Here is a 25,763-nt window from a genome sequence, read left to right as displayed (position 1 = left end):
TTCTGTTTAAAACTGTGGGTGATGTTACTGGATTTCTGTTTGAAGGGCATGAAATAGGGATTACCAATCGCTTTTTGGCAGAGGAGTCGGTTTGTAAGCGTTTGATACCGGTGATATGGTAACGTATTGGAACTCTGCAATGCCAAAGTTGTCTGTAACTAAAGTATTGCATGTTCTAGCTCTACACAAGTCTCATTTGTGAGTAGACACACCCTTTGGCATGAATTCGAGTTTCTTTTTTAATTGGGCATCCTTCTAGCAGCATTTTTCTTTCTCTTGTCTTTTGGCAAGTTGCATTGAGCGGTTTCTACTTTCGAATAAATCTTTGGTCTCTCTTTGCCTGTCTAGAACAGTTTTGAGCAGTTCCAGGGCACTCTCCCAAGCTGCTCTCGCCATAACGTAAGCAGCTGCTTTGAAGCAGTTCTGGGTAGGCCAAACTGACGTACAGAAGGGGACTTTTATCGCCAGTGCAGCCTACAGAGGGACGCAGATAGGCACATTAAGAGTAGAAAAAAACTGCACGTCAAAGACAAGACTAGTCCTGTCCCCTTTGTACTAGTCTTGTCTTTGGTGTGCAGTTTTTTCTACTCTTAAAATGCAGCACCAACTTGAGAGAGAGAGAGAGTTTTGCCGGTGTTGGCAGTCGCCTACATGCTTCTCTGCTAGGGGTCGGGGATGTAGGGAAAACAGGCCCTAGAAAGAGGTGGGCAGAAAGAAAGAAGAAAAAAACACTCGCATGGCTTGACGTTCTTGACCGACTATTTTCACATTGTGTCACGGAATTCCGGAATTCACTATTTTAAATGTCCTCCAAAGAAGAAGAAAAACTTTTCAGAGCCTGTCGCTGCTTTGAGGGGCAAGTCCATGGTCCTAGGATAGTTTCCAGAGTTACCGGTCCTTGGACTAGGCGTTCAATATCTTCCCAACAACATGCTGTACTGAGAGATGCATAACTGGTCACATGGCCGGAACACCAGCATGCGATACCACGGGCACTGTGCCAACGGAGGCTGCTACAAAAGGTACTCTTTGTTCGATGGTGATTGCAGGGATGAGGTAACACTCCAGGGCTGCCACGTGCTCACCAAGGCATGACGAAATGGGTGAGTTGTCAAATAAAAAAAATAATTGCCGAGGATCGCCCCGAGGAGATACAGCCACATTTGCCGACTTACGGCCATGCGGTTGTGATGATTCAGCAGGGAGAAATGAGCTCTCTGCTGTGTTACTTTTTCCACCATGGTTTCTCCACTCGAATCACAGAAACAACATTCCACGACGTCATAGAGACCTTGCTAAAAAATGGCTGGGGAGTCGTCACCGCTCAATTGCAATGCATTTGTGTACAGTAGTGAAGCCAACTTTAAAGGGACTATGGTATGTATAGCAGAGTGGTGTATGCTTTGCATTACTCGACAGTTCCCATTTCAGTTTCTACAATTTTTTTCTTTTTTTAAACTTCCTTAGCTCCAGTGTGACCTGTGTGACTCGTAAAGTCTCGTCCATCCAACAAGGATGTCCTTGTTTTTAATACATGTGGTCGGTGTTGTGCTTCGATTGATTGATTGACTGAATTTGGGGTTTTAGGCGCTGAAGTTACACTTGGCCTATCAGGCGTGCCATAGTGAGGGGCAGCTCTGGATTAATTTCGACTGCCCCCGAGATCTTCAACATGCACCGAAATCTCGACACACAAGCGTTTTCACTTTCCGCCTCCATCTGAAAAGTGGCCACCGCAGCCGGGAATGGAACCAGCACCCTTGGGCTCAGCGGTGCAACACCTGAGCCACCGAGTTACTGCAGCCGGCATGGTGTGCCCCGAGCCCAAGAATCAACACACTCCAAATCCAGTATCAAAAGCGCTTTAATCACCGCCCACATTGCTTCGGCACACAATATGACTAAGTGGTACTGACTAAGGCGCGTTGCAAAGGCCGCGCCACATAAATGGAGATGGTGCCTGCAATTGGCAATTTGTAGACGATTGGCGATCCCTCAAACATCCATTCCACACTGGCCTCGCAGTGTGCGCAAGACGAACTGAAAATTCTTGGTCATCGTGTTATCACGTCATACGACATTCCTTAATAACATACTACAATGCATATATAATCACTTCCCTTGTCATTTAAGCCAGAGATACCTGGTGAAGTGGAAACCTTCCAAGCATTCTGTGTTTTATCTGATAGCTTTAGGTGCAGTGGAGAACTTCGGACACCCTATGCAGCTTTGAAAGTGACTGTGCAACATAGGGTACCCCAATGTTGCCGGATGGCCGAAGTGGGTACAACCATGTATGGCAGGAACAGCATTGCAGGCCCAAAAAAACACACTGGTTTTGGAGCATACAAGTAAAGTCACCTTAACTCAGAAGCACTCCAAATCGTGATTATCAGAATCTGGCTTAAATACGGTGCAAATCAACACATTGGCTGTGGAAGTTTTAAGACAGAAGAGCAGTCAGGTGGGCTTACCGCCAGAAAAACAAGCGACTGCGCTGTATCGAAGACCCTCACAAACTACGACACGCACTCTTTTCCACCTGGACTGGCAGTGCGAAGATCGTGGTGGAATGAAGAGCGGATAAAGGACTTCACAGCAGGCATGTGACATAAGCTATGGTTGCCAGGTGTTCACTTGACAACAGCAATTCGGCTGCGATGATAGTGACGAACATTACGAGCTGATGACCGCTGTTTTTCGGTCACTTTGGCGATTGACCATCCTCAAGTGTCGCACTACTCCTCACCGAGTCTTCGCCGAGAAAAGTCTGCTTCCTTACAGCACCAAAAACGTTGAGTTTCACGGCTACTGACTACAAAAGCATTTCGTGTGTCCACAGATTGGAGTGCTTAAAAAGCTTGCTTGACATACGGCATTTCTTCTAGGCCAAAGAAGAGCGGTAATGGCGCTTCGTTTTACATAACCGTGAAGTGCTGTAGAAACAGGCCTTACAGTGCGCAAGACGACGTAGACAACAGTGCTGACAGAAACGCATGGTGCCAATTTTCCCATTCAGGGCCCTCGGCACAAAACTTGAGGGTTGCTGACGACTTGACTATGTGGTCCAGGCATAACCACTCCAACCAAGGGTGCAGCAGACCTTGTAGAGGGAATGCACTCTCTTCCTTCAAAACACATACAGACGACAAATCAATGCGTGCTTGCCTAACACATCACTTTAGGTCGGGTCACCCTAGACAGACATCCACGCATGCTACAATGCAGCTTGTAAACACGATGACTACTCCGCTTAATGAAGGCAGAACACACAAATATTCTCTGCTCATTAGAGGAGGCTTTTCGAGATCCTTAGCTAACCTGCACTGTCTGAAAACTTCTGAAAAACCACGGCATGCCCTTAGCAAGATCAGAAAACACTGGCCGGGACTCTAAAAGCAACCTGTGTGGGAAAAATCAGTCTAGAAACAAACAAGCACCATGTCTCGTGCGAAAACAAATGCACTCGCAGAATACATCGCCTAGACTACATTTGGCCTGAGACATCGCCACGCAGACCAACTGCTTTTTCTCACAAAGCTGCAACAATTGCAGTAGGGAACAAAACGAGATTTGACACACATCTGCTTTCAGATCCACTTACGGAAAATATAGGGTGCACTGGCATGGACAGGGAGGAAAGCCCAGTGTGGAACAACCAAATGCGCATTGCTTAGTATTGTAATCCGCAGTACGAGAATGTGTTTTAAGCCTTTATCTGCCGCACCACACTGCAGTGGACTCGTGCAACTGGCCACAAGAGGTTAAACAAAACGTCCTCGTTACTGCAGCTAAGGCGTTCCACCAGCACAGAGGCATCAACGCCATGTTGCCAGGACGTCGGATGCAACCTCGCTACCGATAAGAACACTTCAGCCTCTCAACACCTGTAATACCGAAGGCAAAGCCAAGGCCCCTGCTAGGACTGTCCAGTGAGAGCAGATCAGTGACATACTTATGTAAACCTGGGGCGTGCCCAAATGTCTGTGCAACAGAGATTGAATAGAGGGGCTACATTTAATGAGCCATCAGCAAGCGTCCACTTAGGCGTATTGGTTGTAGCCCCGAAAAAAATTTCTCGCAACTGAGAATAAGCAAGTCCTGAAAGTATCAGATCTATGCATAATCACGGGTACGCCCTTTTTGAAACGAGCCAGCTTAAATACATTGACATTGACCACGAAATGTTTTGAGGGATGCTTAAAATGCGATTCTGCGAGGCTGTTGTCCCAGCATTTTCACTAATGTGTTTGTCGCCGTCTGAACATGTTTCTGATGCGTCCAGCTGCCTTTTGGCACCTTCGATTTACCAATACTGGATAGTTTCCATGCGGTCCCACAACTTCCTTTGGACAGGAGGCCCAATAGAAATGAATGAGAAAAGTAAAAATGACGGGTTGTATTTATGGCAACTCCAGTGTTAATCATCCATTACGCAGCACAGTAGAAACCACACAGGGCAAAAAAAAAAATGTGTGAACTCATTGACACTGCTTTCGCAATGTCATCCAGATCAACACTCGCGAACGCAACACCGCAAGGGGACATGAAGACAAAATACAATCTAATTTGACAGAACTAGCATGGGGTAACTCATCCCACACAATTCTGCCCTAAAAGATGTTTTTAAACTGAATAATGATACTGAAAAACTTTCAAATTGCGTACTCACGACGTCATCGTATGACGTAATAGGGGGAATGCTTAAGAGTTACCAGCTAAGTAACCGTACGTGAGCATTCAAATGGTACGGTCAAACAGAAGTAGAGGCATTGCTACAACTAACTGCACAGTTGTTTCTTGGAACGGCATTAGGTCCCACCAAGAAAGTGGGTGGTGTGTTGTACTGTTTTATGTTTTTTTTTTTCCTCCTAATATCTACGCCATTAATGCGAGAATGCAAAAGCATTAGGTCAAAAATCCAGCATCCCTGGCATGCAAACGGCACACAAAATGGAAGATGGCTTAAAAAAAATTAGCACCAAGGCAATCGAGTAGCAACAGTTCTGTGTAAATTTGGGTCTGAACGGGATTTGAAGCAAGGATCTCGGATTGCAATACTTAGCACGCATCCCCGACACCATCACAAACTGGGAAACCTACACATAGGTTATAAAAACAGGCCTAGTGAATGCTTTGTGACCTTTGATTGAGAAACGTGCGTTGAAGACATGCACGGAGGCCTCCGTGAGTAATTTGAGCGTGCTAGTTACAGATGTAGCAATGAGGCAGAGTACTTCCCGCTACAACCTTTCCTTGCTTGGTGATGCGGATGCGAGTATGTGGGTCGTGGTGGTTGTGGTTTGCGACAGGAAAAGGAAAGGAAATGCTCTGGGGGCATTTTGAGCTCGGCAGGGAGCTCACCTGCATACAACCCAGTGCAGGGGAAGGGAAGTAGAGGGGGAGTGAAAGGATAAAATGGAGAGAGAGAGAGAGAGAGAGAGAGTATAAAGAGAGAGAGAGGGTATAAAGAGAGCTGTCAGTCCGGGAACATCAGTTCGAGCACTGCTGCACTTCGGGCTACAGCCGCTGCGTGAGGCCGGTCGTCTCCAGGTAATGGAGCAGATGGGCGAAGTAGGGTCACAGTAATGGAAAAACGAAAAAGGCAAAAAAGGGAAAGGGCGCTGATGATGACGATGAGATGACACGTTTGGAAATTGGACACTCGTGCCTTTGCAATCGCTAGATCAAAAGGGATGCTTAGGAGTTTTGTAACTCTTTGTTCGAACTTTGTGTCAAAATTGGTATCGCTGTTACTGGTACAAAGCAGTCTTTGTCGTAAACCGGACTTGTATTTTGTCTTCAAGGCCCCTTCAAAATCACTGCTTCAGGTTAAGGTATCTTTTCTTGAATGTACACCTACCCAAAGAATGCACGATACTTTCAAAACACCGCAAAGAGTGGTACTACAAACCATTTGAGGGCTCGTTATCAATAATTTTATAACAGTTTCGTGACTGCACCAACAATTTTGCACATTGTCCACGGTTCCAACCTAATTGTCTTCAAACAATTGAGCACACACACTTTAGAGGCAGTTAAAACCTAAGCAAAAGAAGTGGACTGTCGTGTGGAGACAGCACACTTGAGGGAGCTTTCTTAAGGCAATTTCTCCGCCGTGTCCACGGCCTTGTTTGCAAGTTAGTAGCACAGCCACAATATTGGCACATCAAAGAAAGCACTGGAAAGGGTAATCCGACACAAACACAAAAAACACAGGGCGCACAACACGTCTATCACAGTGTGTGCTTTCACAAAGATGCTTATTGGACCTCTTGTCACCGGTTTTGCAAAGAAAAAAAAATGTAAGGCACCACTTGTAAGTGTTGCCACAGGAATTGTTAAAATCAGTTCCGGCACGAGCCTTTTTTCCAACAAAGCAGCTTTCAAGCTCCCATCAGATCAGCTGCCTTGAGTGAAGCTATCGTTAGAAAAGCAACAATAAGAATACTCGCAATGGACAACGCCTCGTGAGATTTTTAAATCACCAGATTAGCAGCTGCCGACAACAAGACTATACTGCTAGGGCAATTGAGATAGCTATGTGGACCCAGATTTTTTTAATCGCGTTGCAAGTAGCCATGGCCTGTTAATGCTCGCATTAAGAAAGACTTGCCGGTCGTGCATACGCAGATGCAGATCTGTGGCCTCTCAAAAAGCCCGGTTCCAGAACACACACCGCCGCCATCACAAAACGAGACTCGCTGGTTTTAGGCGGGCACCCAGATACTTGGCAACAAGCAAGGCCTGATTCTCGGTGGTTGCTTCTCGGTCGACTCAGATCTTTGGCTGCCACGCGGAGAGCGGGAGAGACCGGCTGGTACTAGATCCTCGGCTGCGGTGCCGTCACACAGCCACCGGCGCTCCCTGCTCGTACTCGTCAATGTACCACTGCTGGTTCAGGTAGACAAACCGAAGCAGCAGCCGGTACAGAGTACTCCGCGCCGTCACCTCGACGTACATGGCCACAAAGAAAGCCAGAAAGAAGAGCACTCCGCAGGCTAGTGTCACCAGCTCCGAGTGGCTCAGGTCGCTGGACCGGCCGGTACCAGACACCGAGGCAGCAGTGGTGGCGGTACCGGGCACCTCCTGGCGGAAGCAGACGATCGTAACGCTGGCGCAGGCGACCATGATCACCACGGCAACCACGAAGAGGCCGTGGAGCAGCTTGTCGCGCGGCGAGCACGGCGGCAGCCGCCAGGCGCCGCCACCCGCGCGGAACTTCTTGTGCCATTGGTACTGGTACTGGCAGAGCTCGCAGCTTGGGGGCTTCCGAGACTTCTTGCTGAGGATCTCGAGCCACCGCTGCATGCGACAGAAAAATGACAGAGTCTAGGTACAGGGGCGCAGTAAGAAGCGAGAGACAATGGGGCTCTTCGGTTATCAGTTTCTGCTCAACAACACTGCATCTGTTTTCGTGACCACTGAAACCGTATGTGCAGTCATGAAAAAATGAAACGAAAACACGAAAATATGAACCAGAACACACCAAATTTAAAAATATGTTAGCGGAGGTCCAAAAATGGTGCGCTATTGGTATATTTGGAAAGCCACATTTTCAAACCTTGTTACTGTAATTGGGCTACACGGCGATTTGACGTGAATGGAAAGCAATCACGTTATTTGTGAGTTCTGGTTCATATTTTTGTGATTGCGTTTCATTTGTCCATGACTGTACAATGCACCAGGTACCAATTTTTTGCTTCTAACGTCTCCTCATACATTTGTAGGTCGTTGGCTCGTAAAGGTGAACTCTGAGGATATATTTTGTATGCAGTACTCGCTGAAGACTCCTCAAGAAGCGATCCAGCATTCATTTTTCACATGTATGTTTTCAGAATCCTCAGACTGCACGTGGACTATCCACCGCGAGTCCGGGATTGTAAACCAAAGATCCGCAGTAACGACATCGGGGGCTGGATTCCCCAAAAACGTGTGAAGCGATGGCTGCCACATCAATATGACGCTGATTTGCCATGAGAAATGTATGCTTTTTGGTTTGAGAGTCCTCAATAGGTGAAAAACAACAGTTGAAAGGCAATTTACTCAAGAGAGCCAGTTGAAACTCCGCTAGAAACCACACAACCAAATTGACTTGTTTCAAGTGATTGATTGTAGGTTTTAACGCGCCGACACAACGCAGGCGATGAGGCGCGCCGTAGTGGAGGGCTCCGGATTAATTTTGACCACGTGGGGATCTTTAACGTGCGCCGAAATCTCGTACACACGGGCTTTTTACCTCCATCAGAAAAGCGGCTGCCGCAGCCAGGAATCGAACCCGCGTCCTCGTGCTCAGCAGCACAACACCTTAGCCACTGAGTTGTTTCAAGAGGTGCTCCAACTCGCACTTCAAGCAGCACTTGTAAGTGTTGCCGTTTTTCACCTGCCAAGGCCACCCAAACCAGGAAAAGCTTACATCTCCCACGACAAAACGCCCTTTGTGCAATTTTAGAGAGTTCACCCCTGGACGGCCTCACTGAGAATAACCTGTTAGTGCAGTTCATTTTTAACATGAATTGCAACTACGGTGCTTGTCAGGCTATTCATAGTGTGAGAAGAGAATTTATTATAAAACCACATATCAGCACGCAGCGACTAGTGGTAACAGCGCTGCCCGAAAAACAGAAAAACAAAATCCAATCAGTTTCCAGGTACTCCGGGCAGTTAACACTTTGCACGACAAATGTCTATGGTGGTAAAACAAGCTACTCCGAAATAAATCTCACATGTGTTCACAGAAAGAGTTCAGAAACTCGTTCAAAGTCAATACGGCACAATAGTTATCCAGTCCTCACAAAGAGGGGATTGAAACGGATCGATCCATTTGTCACATCAATCCGACACAATTGGTAAGTTTCTTCTGCTTACTGAGCGGTGCAGAAGAGGAGGTTTAGGTGGAAACCTAAGCAATTGTAAAGCTAGAAGCAAAACAGCTGAAATGTTTTATGCCGGAAAGCTAGAGAAAACACGTTTCTTGATTACTGTCACAAAATATGTTTGTCACATTTAGAGGTAAAGCTTATTCTTTGAATTCTTTGTGGTCGAGAAGGCTTAGGATTGGCCTAGAAAATTTTGACAAAGGGGTGTACCTAGAAGCACATGCAAGCAAGAGAATTTCACGGTGGGTAGGGTACTGCTAAGGGAATTTTATGCTGAAATAAACTTGGTCTACAACATACTGATTTGCACTAGGCCTTATATTCCAGCTTAGTGCAATTCCTGCACAGAAAGATCCCAACTACAGCACGGGTTATCGCAGCGTGGAGTGTGCTTTTTTTGTGAAACAAGCAGCTACGTTGTGAACAAACCAAGGAAGTTGTTTTCAGGCCACAGCTGTATTGCACTGCGCTCAACCGATCTGCTGCTCTTGATGTTGAGGGCACTGGAAAGTAATAGGGCAGCGGTGTATTGGAACCAAATATCTGCACTCCACCTCCCACACCCTCCTTCTTGTTTTTTCTCCCGAAAGTCCTACGTACTAAGTCCTTGTAAAAAGGTGCGTTTTGAGTACGGTTTTAATATTTTGTGCCTTAGACTGTCAAAAAAATTTTGCCAGGTTGAGGCAGTAGTTCTTTTCGTTTTCTTTATGTAGCTTTTGTTGCGCCAAGCGTTACTTTCCAATAATCTTTTTAATCCAACTCAAATTGCTCTTGAGAATTGTCGATATCGACTTTTGCCTACACGGGATTCGCAAAATGTTCTAAATCGTATTTATTCACAGGTCACGCTTTTTTTTTTAGCATGACATGGAGACCATTTTAGAGGAGGAGGATGTCAAAACATTTCTCGTCGTAACGGTGAGATTATTTATGGTGACTTCAGTTGCAACGCAATAGAATCCAGGCACGTTGACGACAGTTGATGCAGATAAGGCACTTTCTACTCACACCAACTTTGCTACAAAAAACTGTGTACGAACCACGCAACTAACCACCTGCGCAGGTTGAAATGTTGTTTTCATTAAATTCCGTCTCCCGCAACCACTGTTGGAGACAGATGCATGCACTCGTCATTGTCAATGGCTAATGCGTCGTACAAGCTTCAATTCGTGGGTAGCACATGTGTGATGAAGATCAATTATTGATTGATTGTGGAGTTTAATATGCTGAAGCTACTCCTGGGGTGTGAGGTGCTCTGTAGCGAAGGGCTGTGAATTGGACCACCTGATAATCTTTAACGTGTGCCGAAGTTTCAACGCACGGGAATTCCCGTTTTCTTTATGCCTCCACCTTGGCTCAGCAGCCCAAAGACTTTAGCGCTGAGGTTAGTATGCTGAAGATGCTAGCAGCGGAGATGTGGTTTCATCCTGAGCAGGCGAGTAGTGTTCATGAGGTGTATACATGTACTGTCCGTTTCCAATCTGCTTCACGCTTGCATAAGGTCCGAATTCACAAAAATACGACTATTACATATCACACTTGTTTCCACATATGACCGCAGTAAAGTGTGTTTGTTTAATAGCTTCCGGAGCATTACAGCCCACTATAGTGTTCAGTAGAACAAACTCAACTTCGTGACTGGCCTGTTAAGATACGACAGCGCAAGGTATTCGCAGAATGAACACAGGCAACACAAATAAAATAAAAGGTGGATTAACAAGAGACGAATGCTCTAACAGTAATTTATCAATTTAAAAAAGCCTGCTATGGATTAAACAATGAATTATCTGCTTTTAACTTCATTTTATTTCTTTATTTATCTTATTATTTTCTTTATTTCTCCCTTTGGGATCAGTTTAATAAATTATTCACACAAATAACGTCCGGATCTGATAACTCGCTCTGCGGTACCTCGAGGTGCGTTAACCTTGGGGAACGTATGGTTCACACCGGATGCGCGTTATCCTGATCCGACAATAACCGTACGCATATATCCAGGCAGCACGGCAAAAACAAGCCTGGGAGATACCCGACACAAACAGCTCCCTACGTACGCGCCCGGGGCCACTAACGCTTTGCGGCAAGCGCTGTGATTCAGGGCGGATATGAGAACGATATCAGGGCCCGCGCGCGCCGCGACTTCAGCGCACAGTGCGTTAACCTCGAATTGGCCCGGGCCGCGAATCCCGAGTATCGCCCTGCCGGCGGCACGCGCTATTAAGCGCGAACTCGAAGCACACATCTGCAGCCGGTGCTTCCGTCACCCATCAATGAACCGATTTGCGAATTTATACGTCAATTCTGAGCGAATTCGAGAGCTATGCCCGAGCAGAGGTTAAGGCCCCGCACCCCGCAAACAAGGGGCTCGCTGGAATCATCGATCCGACGGTCAGCTGACGATCAGCTGTGAGTATATACGTGCCGTGAGGCATCCGCAGTGGATGTACTGCACGGTTCCGGAGCATCGGCAGGGGGAGATGAGCGGGTCATCGTCTCGCGCCGGCATGTGGCAGATCTTGCAGAAGGGCCGGCAGTCGTCCACGGGGCCCTGCTCGATGATGAGCTGCTCGCTGGCGGCCTCGTCCGCCGCCGAAGCGCTCACCGCCGTCGCCCAGACGTGCACTTCCTCGGCTTCGTCCATGGTACGCGCGAAACACCATAGCGAGCCCCGACCCCTCGGCTCCTTCGGGGGACCACCTCCGCCAAGGGTTCACGCCCAGGGACGCTTTGTTTACGCCCGGGCCGCAGCAGCAGACGCGCCGGCTGCGAGAGCTACCGCCTGCGAGCGAGGCGACGGACGACAACCACAACAACGGCGGCGTTCGGACTGCCGCAACAGCCAATGGGAGCCGCCTCGCGCGCTCGCAGCGTCGTGACGTCACCGACGCCGGGGATCGCCCGGATCAGAGATGAGCGGCAGCTGATACCGCTCTTGCGATTTATCCCGCTCTATCAGCTCTATCGCGAGGGGGGCTATCAACTTACGCGGTGCATTCGCGCTTAGTGGAGCGCGGTCGTAGAAAAACACGGGTATGCCTGCGACCGCCGCACGCGCGTGCGTGCGTGCGGAGGGAGCGACTGCCCTCTTTCGCTGGTTTCGCTCTCGATACTCGCTGCGTCGAGCGTGATGGGTAGGCGGCAGGAGGGACGCTTCGCCGCTTTCGACTACTCCGACTACTCCCTCGGCGGGGAGGGGAGGAGGAGGAAGCAGCACCAGCCGAGCAGGAGGACCCCACGGGGCGGCGTCGATCGGCAGCTGCACGGTTCCTCCTCGCCCCATCGACGACGGATGCACCTGGAGCTGATCGGACGGCTCTGTTGCCAGCTCCCCGCACCCTCCGTCCCCTCCGTCGCGGTGCCATGTGTGCCTTCCGGCTCGTCCCCGGTGGTGCCGACCGCGGGCCCGAGTTGAGCGTTGTGGCGGACTGATCTGACGTGCGCGAATCGATAGAACACATAGGGCGCGAGTCTCCGCACTTCTTCCGGACAAGTTTGTCGCCCGAAGTTCTTGCCGACTCCGCCGGAGTCGGCTGCGCCGGACTCTCTGCGGGCCGCTCTGCAGCTCGGTCATGCGTCTCAGGGCGTCCAACCATGATCGATCCGAAGGTGTTCGTCGCGTTGCTCGTACTGTCCACGGCGTTCATTGTGGCTGCCATCGTGGGAGCGGTCTGCTTTCTGTGAGTATGCATTTCACGTACCGCCGCGCGACGAAAAGTAAAAGCGAAAGCCCGCACACGCGAATGCACGTGCATGCAACCTGTTCCGCCTTCCTATGGATGCCTGCCAAAGTAGCGGCGACATTTCGCGCGTCCCGTCTTGGATAGAGACACCGAGCGCGTAATTGAACAAAGGGAAAAGCGTGTTCGGTCTGGCCGCGCGCCAGAACTCAAACCGGCATAGCGCCGCGACAACTTCGCTTGGTTTGCGTCGAGCCGTCAATCGCGGAGTGCGCGCGCTTTGACGGCCGCGAGCGCAATGTAGAACTTTCCCTTTCTCATTTCTAGGTGCCGTGTCCTCAAGAAGGATTCGCGCAGACGGCTCAAGGACGACTACGTTATAGTGCTTGATGTGAGTTTTCTGTGGCCATTCTGCCATTCACCGAGACACCGACTTGCATGCGCGCATTCTATAGTTCCATGCACTCTGGCGCCGTGCTGAATTTCCAAAATGCGAAGCGAAGTGCATTTATTAATTGCTTCTTCAGTTGGTTTTTCTTATTTGCCTGCCTGGAGTAGCCTTGATCCCAAAGACGCTCCCACCATAAAGTAAATAATAATGGGCGAATAAAATGCGGAGTTGAAATTTGGAGCAGTTCTGAGCGGTCGTGAAAGTTTGGGGCAACTGCTGCCCAGATTTTCTTTATTCAAAAATTTGGCAAGTCGTACTTGCGCAAGCAGTGACCGCAACATAACTGAACTATCCTGATGCCATTAAAGGCAGACGTGCTTTTTTTTAAAGCATAGGTTTGCTGTTCATGCAGTAGGAATTGTGTAATGAAAGTTTTTTGAACTGGCCACACGAGGTGCGAATTTTTGGCGACTTGATTCCAAGTAAATATCACATTACAAGTCTAGTGACTGCAGATGCAGAATTTTGAGAAAATTGTCAAGTGTGAAAACATGAAGTACCACAATGCAAAACAGCTGTTGGACTAGTGCATGGGGCATGAGGTTAATTTATAGACTTGCCAGTTTAGGCAAGATCATAGTTTAGTAATGCCCGTTGTGTTGTCGACTTCTGGTGGCATTGTCCAATTCTGTGAGCCTGAATTACTGCCAACTTTTGCTGAACTGTGGCAAACAAACTTTAAATTATAGCCTTTGTGAAACAATTTTAAAGGGGACATGATTTTTTACGAGTGCTGCGAATGACCATCCATACCCCCCAAGCACAATGAAAAAAGTGCTTTCCTTATGAAAATATCCCTGCAACTTTGCCAAACGGAGTTATTGTTGGGGTTAAAATAATGCTTGAGGAATTAAATTTTTGAAAACCAGAAGAGACACCACTCTTCATGGTGTTACAGGCACAAGTAGTTTCGTTTGAAAGTGTTCATTAGGGATTTCTCTTGTTTTTCCTTATCATTGCCCCCCGGGAAAAAAGGAACAGGGTAGGGTACTTGCTGCTACAGGGAAGAAAAAAAAGAAACGTGCCTCAAAATACTTACCGCAAATTGCGTCTAAATGGATGTGTTTAACATTTCAAGACGATCACACCACTCACATTGTCTTCTTTGTTTATCTGCCATTCAGCAAATTACAGTGCCACTGTACATTTCTCCAAAATGTCTGTGTAAAAAGTTCTAGAAAACTATGCGTTGTAAAAGTGCAGTGGAAAACTTTTTCTCTCAGTATCGTTTTTTTTTTTTTTTTTTTCGTCGACGCATTCACCATGTCTTGACCACCTGGATAAGACCAAATTGCCCGACCTCCCATTAACTTTTCAGCATACATCGATACACTGAGCGGTTCGAGCCCTCTGTTAGCATTGTGCACAACAATAGGCAACGCAGGCCACAGCAGTGGCACACTTCTTTTTGTGTGACACCATTTTTTTTTCCTCCCTTTTAGGGAACGGAACCACCACCCCCTTACAGCTGGCGAAGCACTCGGGCGGACGTGTGAATAAATAGCCTCTTTCTCTCTCTCTACTGTTGTGTCGGCCACTGAGATCATTGTCAGGAAATCGTTTCTGCACTGCGTGTTCACGAGACAGACCAGTCGCACAACAGTTTGCCGTCTCAAAACACCACACTTGGAATCCATTTCCACCACTCGCACACCTGATGCAGAAACCTGCACCTTGTCCCTTGTAGAAGGCCTTGACGCAGCAGTGTGTTGAGCCAACTGGCTAGTGGGTGCTTGGCAGTACTCGCACGGTGCAAAAAGCAAGGTGCTCCACAAGGGAGCGGCCTGTGTCCTTTCCTTTTCAATTCCCCCCCGTTTCGCGCACCATGTATGCCATCCAACGAAGCCAGTGCTTTCATGCTGTTGGAACACCTTGGTAGAAGCAGAGTTCTTCAAAGCCGTTCAGCCACACTGGCCGTGTAGAAGCACCCGTAGAACGGAGTCTGGGTGTCTCAGCGCATTGTGGGGCTTCCCCAGGTCACCAGGTATACGACGGCTGGAAAAGTTAGCTTGGATGAGGTGCTTAAATAGTTGGATGTGCAAATACCGCAGGTCAAAAATGAAACTGGGTTAGAAAATTAGTGCGGATTGGAGTGCACTTTAAAGGGGCCATGAAGACAAGGTATGTTTGGTTTATTAAACACTGCTTTGTCCCAATAACCACAGTACCGAATTTATTGCAAACCTCAAAAACTGATCTAGATATTGCGGAAAGTACACGAAGCAGCGACAACTCACCAGCAAATTTCTCGCCTTACGGCATCACGGGGACTTGTTTGTGCAATTAGCGGCCGCCAAATAAAGCCACTGCCGAGATTGTTGGAGTGCCTGTAGTTCCATTTGATCGTACCATTTGAGAGCCCCAACGTGAAGTATAAACACACGTTTTTTTTTTTTTTCGAAGGAAGTCTCACAGCGAGAATCGTGTTGAGCGAGTTGTAGAATGGTGATTCTTTTGGACTGAAGTTTTTGTTTTGTCTTCATGGCCAATTTAGGGAGGGGACGGTGGATGCCATGGTGCCAATGGCATGGGAAGTAAGAACTTAAGAAAGTAAGAACCAAAGCTGCACCTGGGCATTACAAGGCTCACCACTGTGGAGGGCTAGGGATTAATTTAGGCCACCTCGGAATCTTTTAACGCGCGCCGAAAGGGGCGTTTTTCGTGTCCACTGGACAAGCAGCCACCAAAACCGGGAATAGAATCAATCACTACTGTGCTACTATCAGTAGCACGGAGCCCCAGCCATCATGACGGGACGAACAAGAGCTGCCAATTTCTGCAACGACTGAAACCTCCAGGAAAACGCAACTCTTTGCAGCATCTATCTTGGAAAGGTGATGTCTTTATCGAAGCAGGTGGAAGCGCTTACTCTGTTTATTCCAGACTGCGCACTGGGAGAGGGGGGAATGCGACAAGTGACCACTAAGTGGAATGTGGTGTCTGCGAACTGTGCAGGTAAGACTATTAGCGAAGGTGTTGATCAAGGATTGAACTAAAAGAGAGCAGGGGAGAACCGGGTAGACAGGAGTAGTTTAAATTGCCAGGCTATCGACCCAAAAGTTCCAAGACCCTAGTGCTGCAAAGCAGAAATTCCCCCCTTCCTTGAATAAAAAGTGACATATTGGCCACTTAGGTTTGGGAACGCAAAACAGTTTGTGGACGTTGAAAGTTTTGAGCCGGGCTGGCAATGGGGATATCAGCTCATCTCACATTCTGGAAGCCCTGGGCCCAATTTCCACCGGGCCACCCTGGCCCAAATTTACCCTATTTTCTGTTCAACTCGATTAGTTTAAAGACAAGCTTCTTTCAGGAAAAGCTTCACAGAAACATCGTAGTCACCAAATGGCTAAATGAACGACCGAAAAATGATAACCGAGCACCATGTGTGACAAATGGGCGTACTGTCGACTTGGCCGTACAGTAGTAATGCACCCAACGTTTCCAAAAGTGCAGGCAGCCTGCGCAATGTGGTAAAAGGAACGCCTAAAACATGCTGCCAGAACCGCTGGATTGGTGCAAGGGCATCCTGCTTAGTGGAACCACGAAGACAAAATACAAGTTTGGTTCATTGGAAAGACTACCTTGTTCCAATAACTATGGTACCAATTTTGTCACAAACTTCGAACAGACAAAAAAGATCTTAAAGAAAACATGTGAAGCAGTGGCGACTTAAAAATTATAAGATGTCACAGAACCTTATTTGTGCAACTGGCGGCCACCAAACTAACCCATCACAAGACATGACTTGGCGGTTGTGGTGGGGCCTCTAGCGCCATTTGATAGCATAACTTGAATGCTAACATGCTAAATATTACATTTTTACTGCCGTCCCGTATTGGGTCACTCCTGCCCATAACACGTCATTGTAGCGCAAAATTCGAATGTTTTGCAACTGTTCTTGCGTCGTTTCGGTTAGGAAAACAGCCTTCGTGGCTGGAATGGAGCTGACTGAAGTGCTGAAGGCCAGTTTTTCAAAAGTAAACTAACTTGTATTACATCTTCATGGCCCTCCTAATAAGATGGGGAGGGTAACAGGGGCCAAAAGGCTCTCCACATAATTTGCCTCAACGTGGACTCATGAAAACTTTCCCAGCCGTCATAACATGGGTGCCGAACAAACAAGCGCGTCGCAGGTTGGCGACGGCAGCTCCTCTCGCAAACCCGCGAACTTCTTTTTTTCCCATTCGGGGCTGCCGTGGCAGCCGGGTGAGCCCTGTTGTTCTCTCTCGAACGGGGCGGCGCCATTGGAGGTCCTCCGACCCGTCGGGGGCTGACTAGGGGGAGAAGGCAGCGCGGAGCGGGCAGCAGCGTCAGCCCTCCTCCTTGTCATCCCTGCTCTGCTGCTGGGAGGAGGCGCCGCGCTCGAGCATCTCCAGCCTCTCGGGGTTGGCCATGCTCCGGCGGATGGCGGCGGGGTCCTTGCGGCTCCACTTGAGGAGCTCGTCGTGCATCTTGGTCGCCCGGGTCGGGTTCAGCGTCCAGAGGCAGCCCTTGCGCTGCTGCGAGCCGGGCTTCTCAATCTTCTCGAAGCACTTGTTCAGCGACAGGTTGTGCCGCACCGAGTTCTTCCAGCCGCTTGGCGCCGTCCGGAAGTACGGGAAGTTCTCCCTGCACGCAAAGACGACGCGCGGTTGGCGTTTAAAGGGGCCCTGCAACACTTTTTGGAAGTGAAAGCTTTGTTAGTGGGACTGATGGCGTCCCATCCGACCGAAAAACTAACGCATTTCCCCACAAACCAATTGATCAACCAAAAAGCTTTAATAAGATCACTGGGCACATGGCGCATGAATTCAAGCTTCTATAGTGTCAAAACAATCACGTGAAAATCGTGAAAAAGGAACGTTCTAGATAAGACAATACACGCATCAATCATGAAGAAGAAAGAGTAAATAGTATACCTGTATCTCATAAAGCATGTACCGGTGCACATTTAGATTTTTCGTAGATGCGTTTACTTAGCGCACGAAAAATGGTAGCATTGGTACTTTGGGTCTTTGAAAGTTTCACGATCAATCGGATGCACTTTTAGCGAAGATTGGATGCACATTTAGCTTTTGCACTTCTCTCAACTTTGCTTAGCAATGGATGGCGAAACGCAAGGTTGGTAGATCTTAAAATTTCGCTTTCAGGCGTTATAGAGAAAAATCAAGAAAACCGTTTCAGTCCATGGTGTTTTAAGTGACGCCGTTTTATTTGGGATTCACCAAGGCCCTTGACGAATGCTCCAGTGCAGCACCTGTGTGTTGCACCCTTACTTTGTCCCCGGCTGTTTGCATTGTTTGGTGCCGTGGAATAATGTGTGTTAGCCCACTCAGAGTTTTGTAGCAATTCTGCGAGGCCAATTAAAGCTTGCCAGTTATTCCTTCCAGGTATAAAAAACTGTATCCAATTGGAAAGGGAAGAGTAAAAACAACGCTGGCAGTGCAGATGAAACGACAGACAGAAACAAGCGCAAAAACGAGACAGGCCCTCTTCTGCCTGTCGCCTTCACTTCACTAGTGTCCCATCATCTTACACACGCGACCACTGTGCAGGACCAAATGGAGCCTGCGTGGCAGACGCCCTTACGTCATGAAGCTGTATATCTCGTTGACCGGCAGGCTGCCCGTGCTGCTGTTGCGCAACGCCATGGCGATGAGGCACGAGTAGGAGTAGGCCGGCTTGGGGTAGGCACCGGGAGCCACCACGTCGTCTGCTGGCGGCACCACGTCGTGCAGCGAGGCCACCACTGCCGCCTCGTCGTCGTCCGGCTGGGCGGTGGTCGTGGTCAGGTGCTCCAGCGTGGTGGTGGTCGCCGAAGGAGTCTGCAGGGTGGCTGCCGCTGCGCATGCACCCCGGTGTCAGCCACCACTCTACACTTCGCCACTACGCACGAAGAAAAAATTCTGGGTGTTCAATACACCAAAGCCACTGAGCCACCGTGGTGGGTTACGCACGGAGGAGAGGGAAGCCCTGAGAAGGCACGCTTTTCAGGGGTGGCCTTACAATCGCCAGTGCGGGATGTGGAATGTGCTTTTATGTACATGCTCTTTCAATTTCTGCGTTTGAGGCAGCTCTGTCCTTGCAGGGACACCAATGCTGTTTGGACTTGGTGTCCTTGGACTTCTGTTAAGCAGTCAAATAATGAGCTAAGCGAGTCACACGTCACAACACAGCCACACATAAGGCTTGAACTAAATTCACTTCAGTGTCCCTTTAAAAAACAGTTGCTTTCAGTACCAGGTTTGGGTGGTGGAGTGGTCCAAAGGGCCTAATTGGACCTGCCGAAAACACAATTGCACTTCCATTTGGTTCTAATTGAACAAGGGTTGTGTTTTCGGCAGGTCCAAATGGACCACCAATCATTTTTTTAAGGCCGGGTAAAAACATACGACTACGCAGGGTTAGTCGGACAAGTTGGGGGTTGTTCACGTTGAAGTGGTACAGAGCAAACAGACGAGGGACCGAGAAGAAAAGCACAAGGCGAGTGCATCCTCAGTTTGCGCTGTGGCGTTTCAACATGAACAGTCAAGCGCCCTGTAGTGTTACCCGTGTTCGTTGCCGTGACAGCTGCGGCGAGGGTAACGTTGAGCTGCAGCGTGCCCTGGGAGCTGGTGCGGTGCGTGGGCAGGCCCGTCTGCGGGTCCACCAGGAGGCCCTCGAGGCCGTCCAGCTCCGATATGAGGGAGATGCCCGTGGACCACATGGAAGGCGGCTCGAACGCGTCCAGCGAGTCATCGCCCAGGCCGCAACGCAGCTCACCCGCCGGGGAGAGGTCCGCGCGCATGTCTGACTCGATCATCTCCTGCAGCTTGAACGCCTCTTCGTACAGCTCCATGGCTGCACCAACCGTCGGCGGCGTCATGAGCGTGCCAACAAACTGTGACAGCAAACTTCCCCTCACCCACCCCCCCATCATGTACAGTCCTTGTGCAAATTTTCTAGGCCTAACATAAGCCTTCTGGACAACAGAGAATTCAAAGAGTAAGCTGAACCTTCAACTGTGACAATTATTTTATGACATGTACGAAAAAAAGGTGTTTTCTCTAGCTTTTCGGCATAGAACGGTTCAGCCTCGGTCGAGATGTAAGCTTGTACATTGAATTTTTTGCGGCCTAGAAAATTCTGACGAAGACGGTACATTCTGTCTGCTCCACATGAAAATACACAAGATTCCGTTCCCTTTTGGGTACAAGCCTGGCATTTCCTGTGGGCACCTAGCGCCATCTACTGCCTCGCTTGGAACTCTCCTTCTATTCTTTTACGCAACCGCTCAAAGAGCTGCACGGTTATACCCCAGCAGTGTAGGAGTAGAATCGTGGGTTATGGAACGAAAGCCCCAGCAACACCATATTGTTTTTCCACGATTTGTGATTTTTTTTTTTTACTGTTACATGTTCACTTAGCTCAATAGATCTTTTTCCTGTAGTAGTGCTCTGCGCATGTGCTACTCTCGCTCCCAGCGACTGATCCGCCATTATTGGGGGGGCAAAATGTAAACAAAATGACGCCATATTGGATTAGTTGCGGAATGCAAGCCAGCTAAGTGCCGCTCCATTTTCTGAACCCTGAAATCGGCCAACAGGTAGGCGCTACGCCTGCCATTGAAAAATTTCTCGGCCACCAAAACCTGTGTGGCGCCTGAGACGTCTTCCTCAACTGCGCTGGGCACGCACAAAAAAAGGGGGCATGTTCTTCTAGGATCTCCTAAGTGTGGTTCGGGCTCAAAAAAGGTCTATTCTGCCTATTATTTTCGTTGATAAAAGTGGTTTGGTATCTTGCAGGTCGCTTTGGACGAGGGGCACAGCATATATCAGCAAGTTTGATTGACATTCTGCACTGCACTGTAAATGCATCGCTTGCACCCACCTTGAAACAGAATATCTCTTACAATACACACACAAGATTACCACATGTTAAGTTAAAAGGACAGACAGCCGATTTTTGTGGAGTGGAGGCCCTCAACGTCGTACAAAAGCCAGTTTTTTATACAGGGCGGTAACTTCTACATAAATTGGCAGCAATAACTTTCGTTTGGCACTAAACTGTCTGAAGACTGAAAGATGGTGCTGTGCAGTGGCTGAATGCGGAGCTATACCAGAAAAACCATTTTGGTTCGAGATTCTTTAAGTGCTGCCCTTTCGTTTAAGATAGAGAGCATATGCTGCACTAAATCGGTTGGCTGTCCCAAGGTCAGCAAAAACCAATAAAAGATGAACCGAGAGCCACGCACGACCGCATGTTCCTGCAGTTTGTTCAAATTAGTCGCACCGATGCCATTTATTTGCTGAGAATTGTAGATGGTAGGAGAGTAGTGCAAATGTTTTCCGTGCGCGTGGCGGTTTTAGTCTTCAGTGCTGATTGTCATACGATACGAAAAAGGTAGATTTGCAGCTCGAGGGGGGAAAAGCACAATAAAACAGTACCGCTCTCAAATTATACCTAAAAAATGCAACTCACAGATGTACAAGCAGCAGCCTACTAAGAAAGACAAATAAATTGAAACTACTTGGCGAAAAAGAAAAGCCATGTTCAATGTGCAATGAGGCGCGCTCGTTATTTGCCGGATTAAAAAATGTGCCCTCCCCCGGGCATATATAGAGATTCCTTTCACGCCAGGGCGCCGATTTTCTCGCCAGAATGAAAAAGACGTTGTGGATCCCCTGAAGTTTCACTGGAAACGAGTTTGAAAGGGACTGTGGCAAAGGACAAAGCTCCCAGTCCGCATACGGTTCGCGCCTGTCGTAGTCAGTGAGCGCTCTTTCAACGCGGAAAAGACAAAAATCGCGGTTTCGAACACGCTGTGATAGGCGGTACAGTGGAGGGTAAGCGTCTTCACGGTACCGAATCCAAATATCAAAACGCGCGGAACATTGTCGACGGGCTCTACTCCCACCATTCTTTTTTTTTCAGATCTGTGGAGGGAAGTAGCTACAGCAGGGAAGCAAAGCATACGGAAGCTAAATGTCCAGCAATGCATCTGGTTTCCACCAGAATGCGTTAAAAATGGCCAATCGGCATCGAAGGTGTCAACGTCATCGGGCAAACCGCGCGAAGAGCGGCTGCTTCAAACTGAGCGCCCTTCGCGGCGGCCGCTAGCGCGCAGCCGCGGCCGCCCTTTTCTTTTCCGAGTGGTGCGCTTGATCCCGTACCGTTTTCCGGGCACATTCGGCGCCCGTCTCAAATTTTGCCACCGGCAGCACCGCGAAAACGTTCACCTCGCAAAAATAAAACCCGTAATACAGTGTCTCGCATCTTCTGCGCCGCTATTGTACGCGCCGAACGTTTCGTCACCCCCGACGCCCGGATCGGGCTTTGTTTCGGAGGCGCGCGCGAGATCAGTGGCGCTCCCGTTGAACGGCTCACCTGGTCGTCGCTGGATTCCGCTCGGACGGTGTCCCAAAGTGGTCGGTCGACGCTCACATTTGTCTCACCGGTCAGTTTTCCGCCGGACACGGGCAATGCAAAGGCAAATCGACGGCCGCGCGCGAGAGCACCTCGAATTTTCGTTGCAAGGCCCCAGGACAAAGGGGAACCAAATTTGAAAACCGCCCGCCGCCATTGGCCGGTTTGCGTCACGTGGTACGCGAAAGTCGCGCGCTTATTGGCGGGAGCGGCTAGCATAGTAGAAGGTGTGGCAAAAAGCACATGGAGTTGTATTCGTGCGGGGAGAGGAGGGTTCCAGTTTTATAGCAAAACAAAAGAAACAAGGGTAGACAGGTAACAAGAGCGGTCAGCTGAGAGTTGCGGAGTACGTTTGTATTTGTTTCAAACCCCGCCATTGCGCTCTCAGCTGCGCTCTTGTTGCGTACAGCCGTTATGGAGGCGCGCGCGCTTCGATGCAGCTGCGGGATGATCGAAAGGATACTACGCTTTGAAAGCAAACAACGCAGACTCCGCCTCGGGTTTAGCGGAAAATTCCATTTCACAGATTGGGTGGCTGGAATTTTCCGATGCTCCTGCACGTTGTACAGGCCGATGTGAGACAAGTACTTGCGGCAATACCTAACACACAAATGATGCTCGAAATTTCTCCTAACTGCGCACAGGCTTACAAACAATTGTTTTTTAAACAGCCTTTGTTCGGAAACGACCCATTTAAATTCGCGGGTACATTGTGAGGGTGTTATGGTTGCTTGGCTCCCAGCACACTTACACAAGGCCAAGTGCTAACGGAAAGTTAATGCAAATACAGCTGCACTAGATTTACACCATTATTGAGTTCTCTATGTCCGTAACGGTTGCCATCTAGTGCATGTTTCAGGCTACAGCAGAAAAATAAAAGCAAGGACTTCGGTAGCACTACGGGCTGCATAGCACTCGCATTGCCACTTTCCAGCTATGTGCCCTCAGCTGAAGTCGAAGATCTTTGGTTGCCAAAAAATTGAACTGGGAACATTTTCTGAAGCCCAGTCTGCCAGCAGCATAAGGTGTGGTGGCATCATATGCTTTCTCCATTATTACACGAAGCACACTTCCGCGCTTGTCAGAAAAAAGTTCAAGACGGGACGGACCCGAGCACAGGTGCTGAAAGACACCCTTTGCGCAGCTCCCAATCCATTCAGTTTTTTCCTGTTGTGCTGTCACAGGTGATAGATACGCAACACCTGCACAGAATGCGTGCAAGCTACCGACACGAGTATCATAGAGCACTTCACCTCGTACTAGAAGGCTACGGCCTAACCATATAAAAACTCTTCCCACATCCATTATACTTGGAATTCAGTCAGCACCGGTGTTAAGTACTTTGCTGACCATAGCAGTCCCCATCTTTCTAAACACTCTTGTAGAGTTGAAATGCTTTAGGGCCGGGAGGCTTTATTCCGCTTTTCGCCTCCATCAGAAAAGCGGCCGCTGTGACCGGGAATCAAACCCGCATCTTTAGGCCCCTATGTTGAACAGTCGTGTAAGTAGGGGCATTCCAAGACTTTAAAGAAGTCATCTAAGGAAGATGTATACCTAGGTCATAATTTCAGTGAACTTTAATGTTAGGCTTATCTTGGCAAACCCCTGTAGGGTGTTGATTGTTCTGCCGAGCAAAAGGTATTGCATTTAGCAACCTTACTCGGCATACGACGACCTTACGTTTGAGGTGCTCACAAATGAAGGAGGATACAACAACCCTACACATGAGGATCTGAAACAATTTGTGTATGGAAACTCTCTTCCATTACAAAAGGAACTACGGGGACATTTGCAGTGAAACTTTAGTGCACAATACAGGTTAGGTGATTTCTTAATTGCACATTGCATTGGTTCTGCAGCAAGAGCTGCTAACGCTATGGTTCCCCCGAACTATCAATGCTGCTAGAATACGTGCGATCTTTCAAAATACCGAAGTGATAGCCAGACAAATAGGAAGATATGCATACAATATCACTCGGCTAGCTCTCACTGCACTTTAGCCAATCCCGACAGGACAGGGGGGCCTTATAGTTTGTAGGCTTAGGAAAACATGCTACTGTTAGTTGTATAGTCATGGACAAATGAAATACAGACAAATATATGAACCACAACAGGCAAAATTGAAAAGTACTGTTTGTGGAGGTCCAATAATGTCACACTATTGGTATATTTGGAAACCCACTTTTCCGAACTTTGGTACTGTAATTAAACCATGTGTCCATTTGACTTGCATGGATAGAAATAGTGCTATTTGTGTGTTCTGGTTCGCAGTTTCGTGACCGTGTTTTGTCTACGACTGCACCTATATATACTTTAACTGAGACAATGGTATATTGTGGGTACTATTAAGGGAGCAGACCGGTCTTAGAGCTATTTTTTTTATTTACCAATTTTAATGAAACTGCACTGTGTTATAGATTTCAAATCTGCCATTAGATTTTTTGTAAGTTGATTACAATTTGAGTCAATGATTGCCATTATTTTGGGCCACAGTTACAAAATAACCACTGCATACAGAATGGAAATTACCACATGGCTAGGCAGACAAATGACTAAAGAATACAACATAGGAAGAACTTTTTTGATTCAGCTATTTTTGGTCATTTTACAACACAGTAAACTTTGCTTCTCCTGCACTCTGCCAGAAATGGCTCACAGGTGGTGCGAATTGAACACAATAAAAATTTTCCAAAGCCTCCATTTGAAGAATTTGCTTCCAACATTGTTATTCTCCACACATTTCGTATCAGAAGCAAAAAGAATTAAAGTTGCACCTGCTCTGGGTGCCAAGATATCTGAGGGCGAAATGCTAGCTTTGCATTGCAAGAAAAGTGCCTTTTCACCACCGAATTCTGCGCTGAGCTGTAGAGTGCATTATAAAATGACAACAAAATATGGTGCCTTTTGATGAGGAAATTTACATAGAAAAATGACTGTGGAGGCCGAAAATGCCAATTTTCAGAAAACGCTTTTGACCGTTTTTCGGCCCCCAAGACCCAACTGACCCCTTAACATGGTCAAGCCAATGCATGCTTCATAATACATTGAGGAACGCACAGATAAGGTTTCTTTCTTTTTTTTTTTTTTTGCAGTGAAGCTGTATACGGCGAGCATGGTAGGATTTATTGTGTCTATCAACAGCCTACAGGGCGTACCACTGGTGGAACGCACACTTGTGGTGGACTGGCCAAGAATTAAAGAAGCTCCACACGTTAATGCTAAGTTCTGGCGTCCTCCTCTAAACTAACTATCACTTGTCTGGTTTGGGGCACCCACACTGCAGTCGCTGACAGCTGTCACTGGAGTGTGCTTGACCACGTTTCACCCTGGCAAAGTTACAAATGAAGTTCTTGGAGTTGGGTACGAATGAAT

General features: G+C 48.2%; 2 protein-coding genes and 1 long non-coding RNA gene across 4 annotated transcripts; 1 reads left to right on the top strand and 2 right to left on the bottom strand.

The window, feature by feature from the left end:
* Positions 1-1,846: 1,846 nt before the first annotated feature.
* Positions 1,847-11,700, bottom strand: LOC144162294 (E3 ubiquitin-protein ligase MARCHF9-like). Its single transcript, XM_077692771.1, has 2 exons — positions 11,302-11,700; positions 1,847-7,305 (listed from the first exon to the last, which is right to left on the bottom strand). The coding sequence occupies exons 1-2, from the start codon at positions 11,518-11,520 to the stop codon at positions 6,847-6,849; spliced, it is 678 nt and encodes a 225-aa protein (XP_077548897.1). The 5' UTR covers positions 11,521-11,700; the 3' UTR covers positions 1,847-6,846.
* A 171-nt stretch (positions 11,701-11,871) lies between these two features.
* On the top strand, positions 11,872-14,529 carry LOC144162295 (uncharacterized). The gene is made up of 3 exons (XR_013320651.1): positions 11,872-12,556; positions 12,884-12,947; positions 14,450-14,529. It is a non-coding gene; the product is annotated as an uncharacterized LOC144162295 (long non-coding RNA).
* On the bottom strand, positions 14,099-25,308 carry Jumu (Forkhead box protein N4 jumeau). 2 transcript variants are annotated; one of them, XM_077692769.1, is made up of 4 exons: positions 22,353-25,308; positions 19,536-19,826; positions 18,576-18,828; positions 14,099-17,615 (listed from the first exon to the last, which is right to left on the bottom strand). In XM_077692769.1, exons 2-4 carry the CDS (start codon positions 19,822-19,824, stop codon positions 17,318-17,320), a joined length of 840 nt encoding a protein of 279 aa, XP_077548895.1. In that variant the 5' UTR covers positions 19,825-19,826; positions 22,353-25,308; the 3' UTR covers positions 14,099-17,317. The 2 variants fall into 2 exon arrangements, with proteins under 2 accessions (XP_077548895.1, XP_077548896.1); XM_077692770.1 differs by lacking the exon at positions 22,353-25,308 and adding an exon at positions 21,220-22,338.
* Positions 25,309-25,763: the final 455 nt, after the last annotated feature.

This window comes from Haemaphysalis longicornis, unplaced genomic scaffold (genome assembly GCF_048455015.1).
Source record: "Haemaphysalis longicornis isolate Haplotype H1 unplaced genomic scaffold, Haemaphysalis longicornis Haplotype H1 scaffold_12, whole genome shotgun sequence".
In the NCBI taxonomy this organism is placed as follows: Eukaryota; Metazoa; Arthropoda; class Arachnida; order Ixodida; family Ixodidae; genus Haemaphysalis; species Haemaphysalis longicornis.
The sequence above is the reverse complement of the archived record's forward strand: the minus strand, read 5'-3'. Positions and strand labels throughout refer to the sequence as shown.

What these genes read in the sequence shown, in the direction of transcription:
- LOC144162294 (XM_077692771.1), bottom strand. Translation starts at nt 11,520, where the DNA reads ATGGACGAAGCCGAGGAAGTGCACGTCTGGGCGACGGCGGTGAGCGCT. An exon ending in TCCACTGCGGATGCCTCACG is followed by an intron (nt 7,306 to 11,301) that starts GCACGTATATAC and finishes TGTCGCATGCAG; the next exon opens with CGGTGGCTCGAGATCCTCAG.
- Jumu (XM_077692769.1), bottom strand. Translation starts at nt 19,824, where the DNA reads ATGGAGCTGTACGAAGAGGCGTTCAAGCTGCAGGAGATGATCGAGTCA. An exon ending in TGTCACGGCAACGAACACGG is followed by an intron (nt 18,829 to 19,535) that starts GTAACACTACAG and finishes GTGCATGCGCAG; the next exon opens with CGGCAGCCACCCTGCAGACT. An exon ending in GAGATATACAGCTTCATGAC is followed by an intron (nt 17,616 to 18,575) that starts GTAAGGGCGTCT and finishes CTTTGCGTGCAG; the next exon opens with GGAGAACTTCCCGTACTTCC.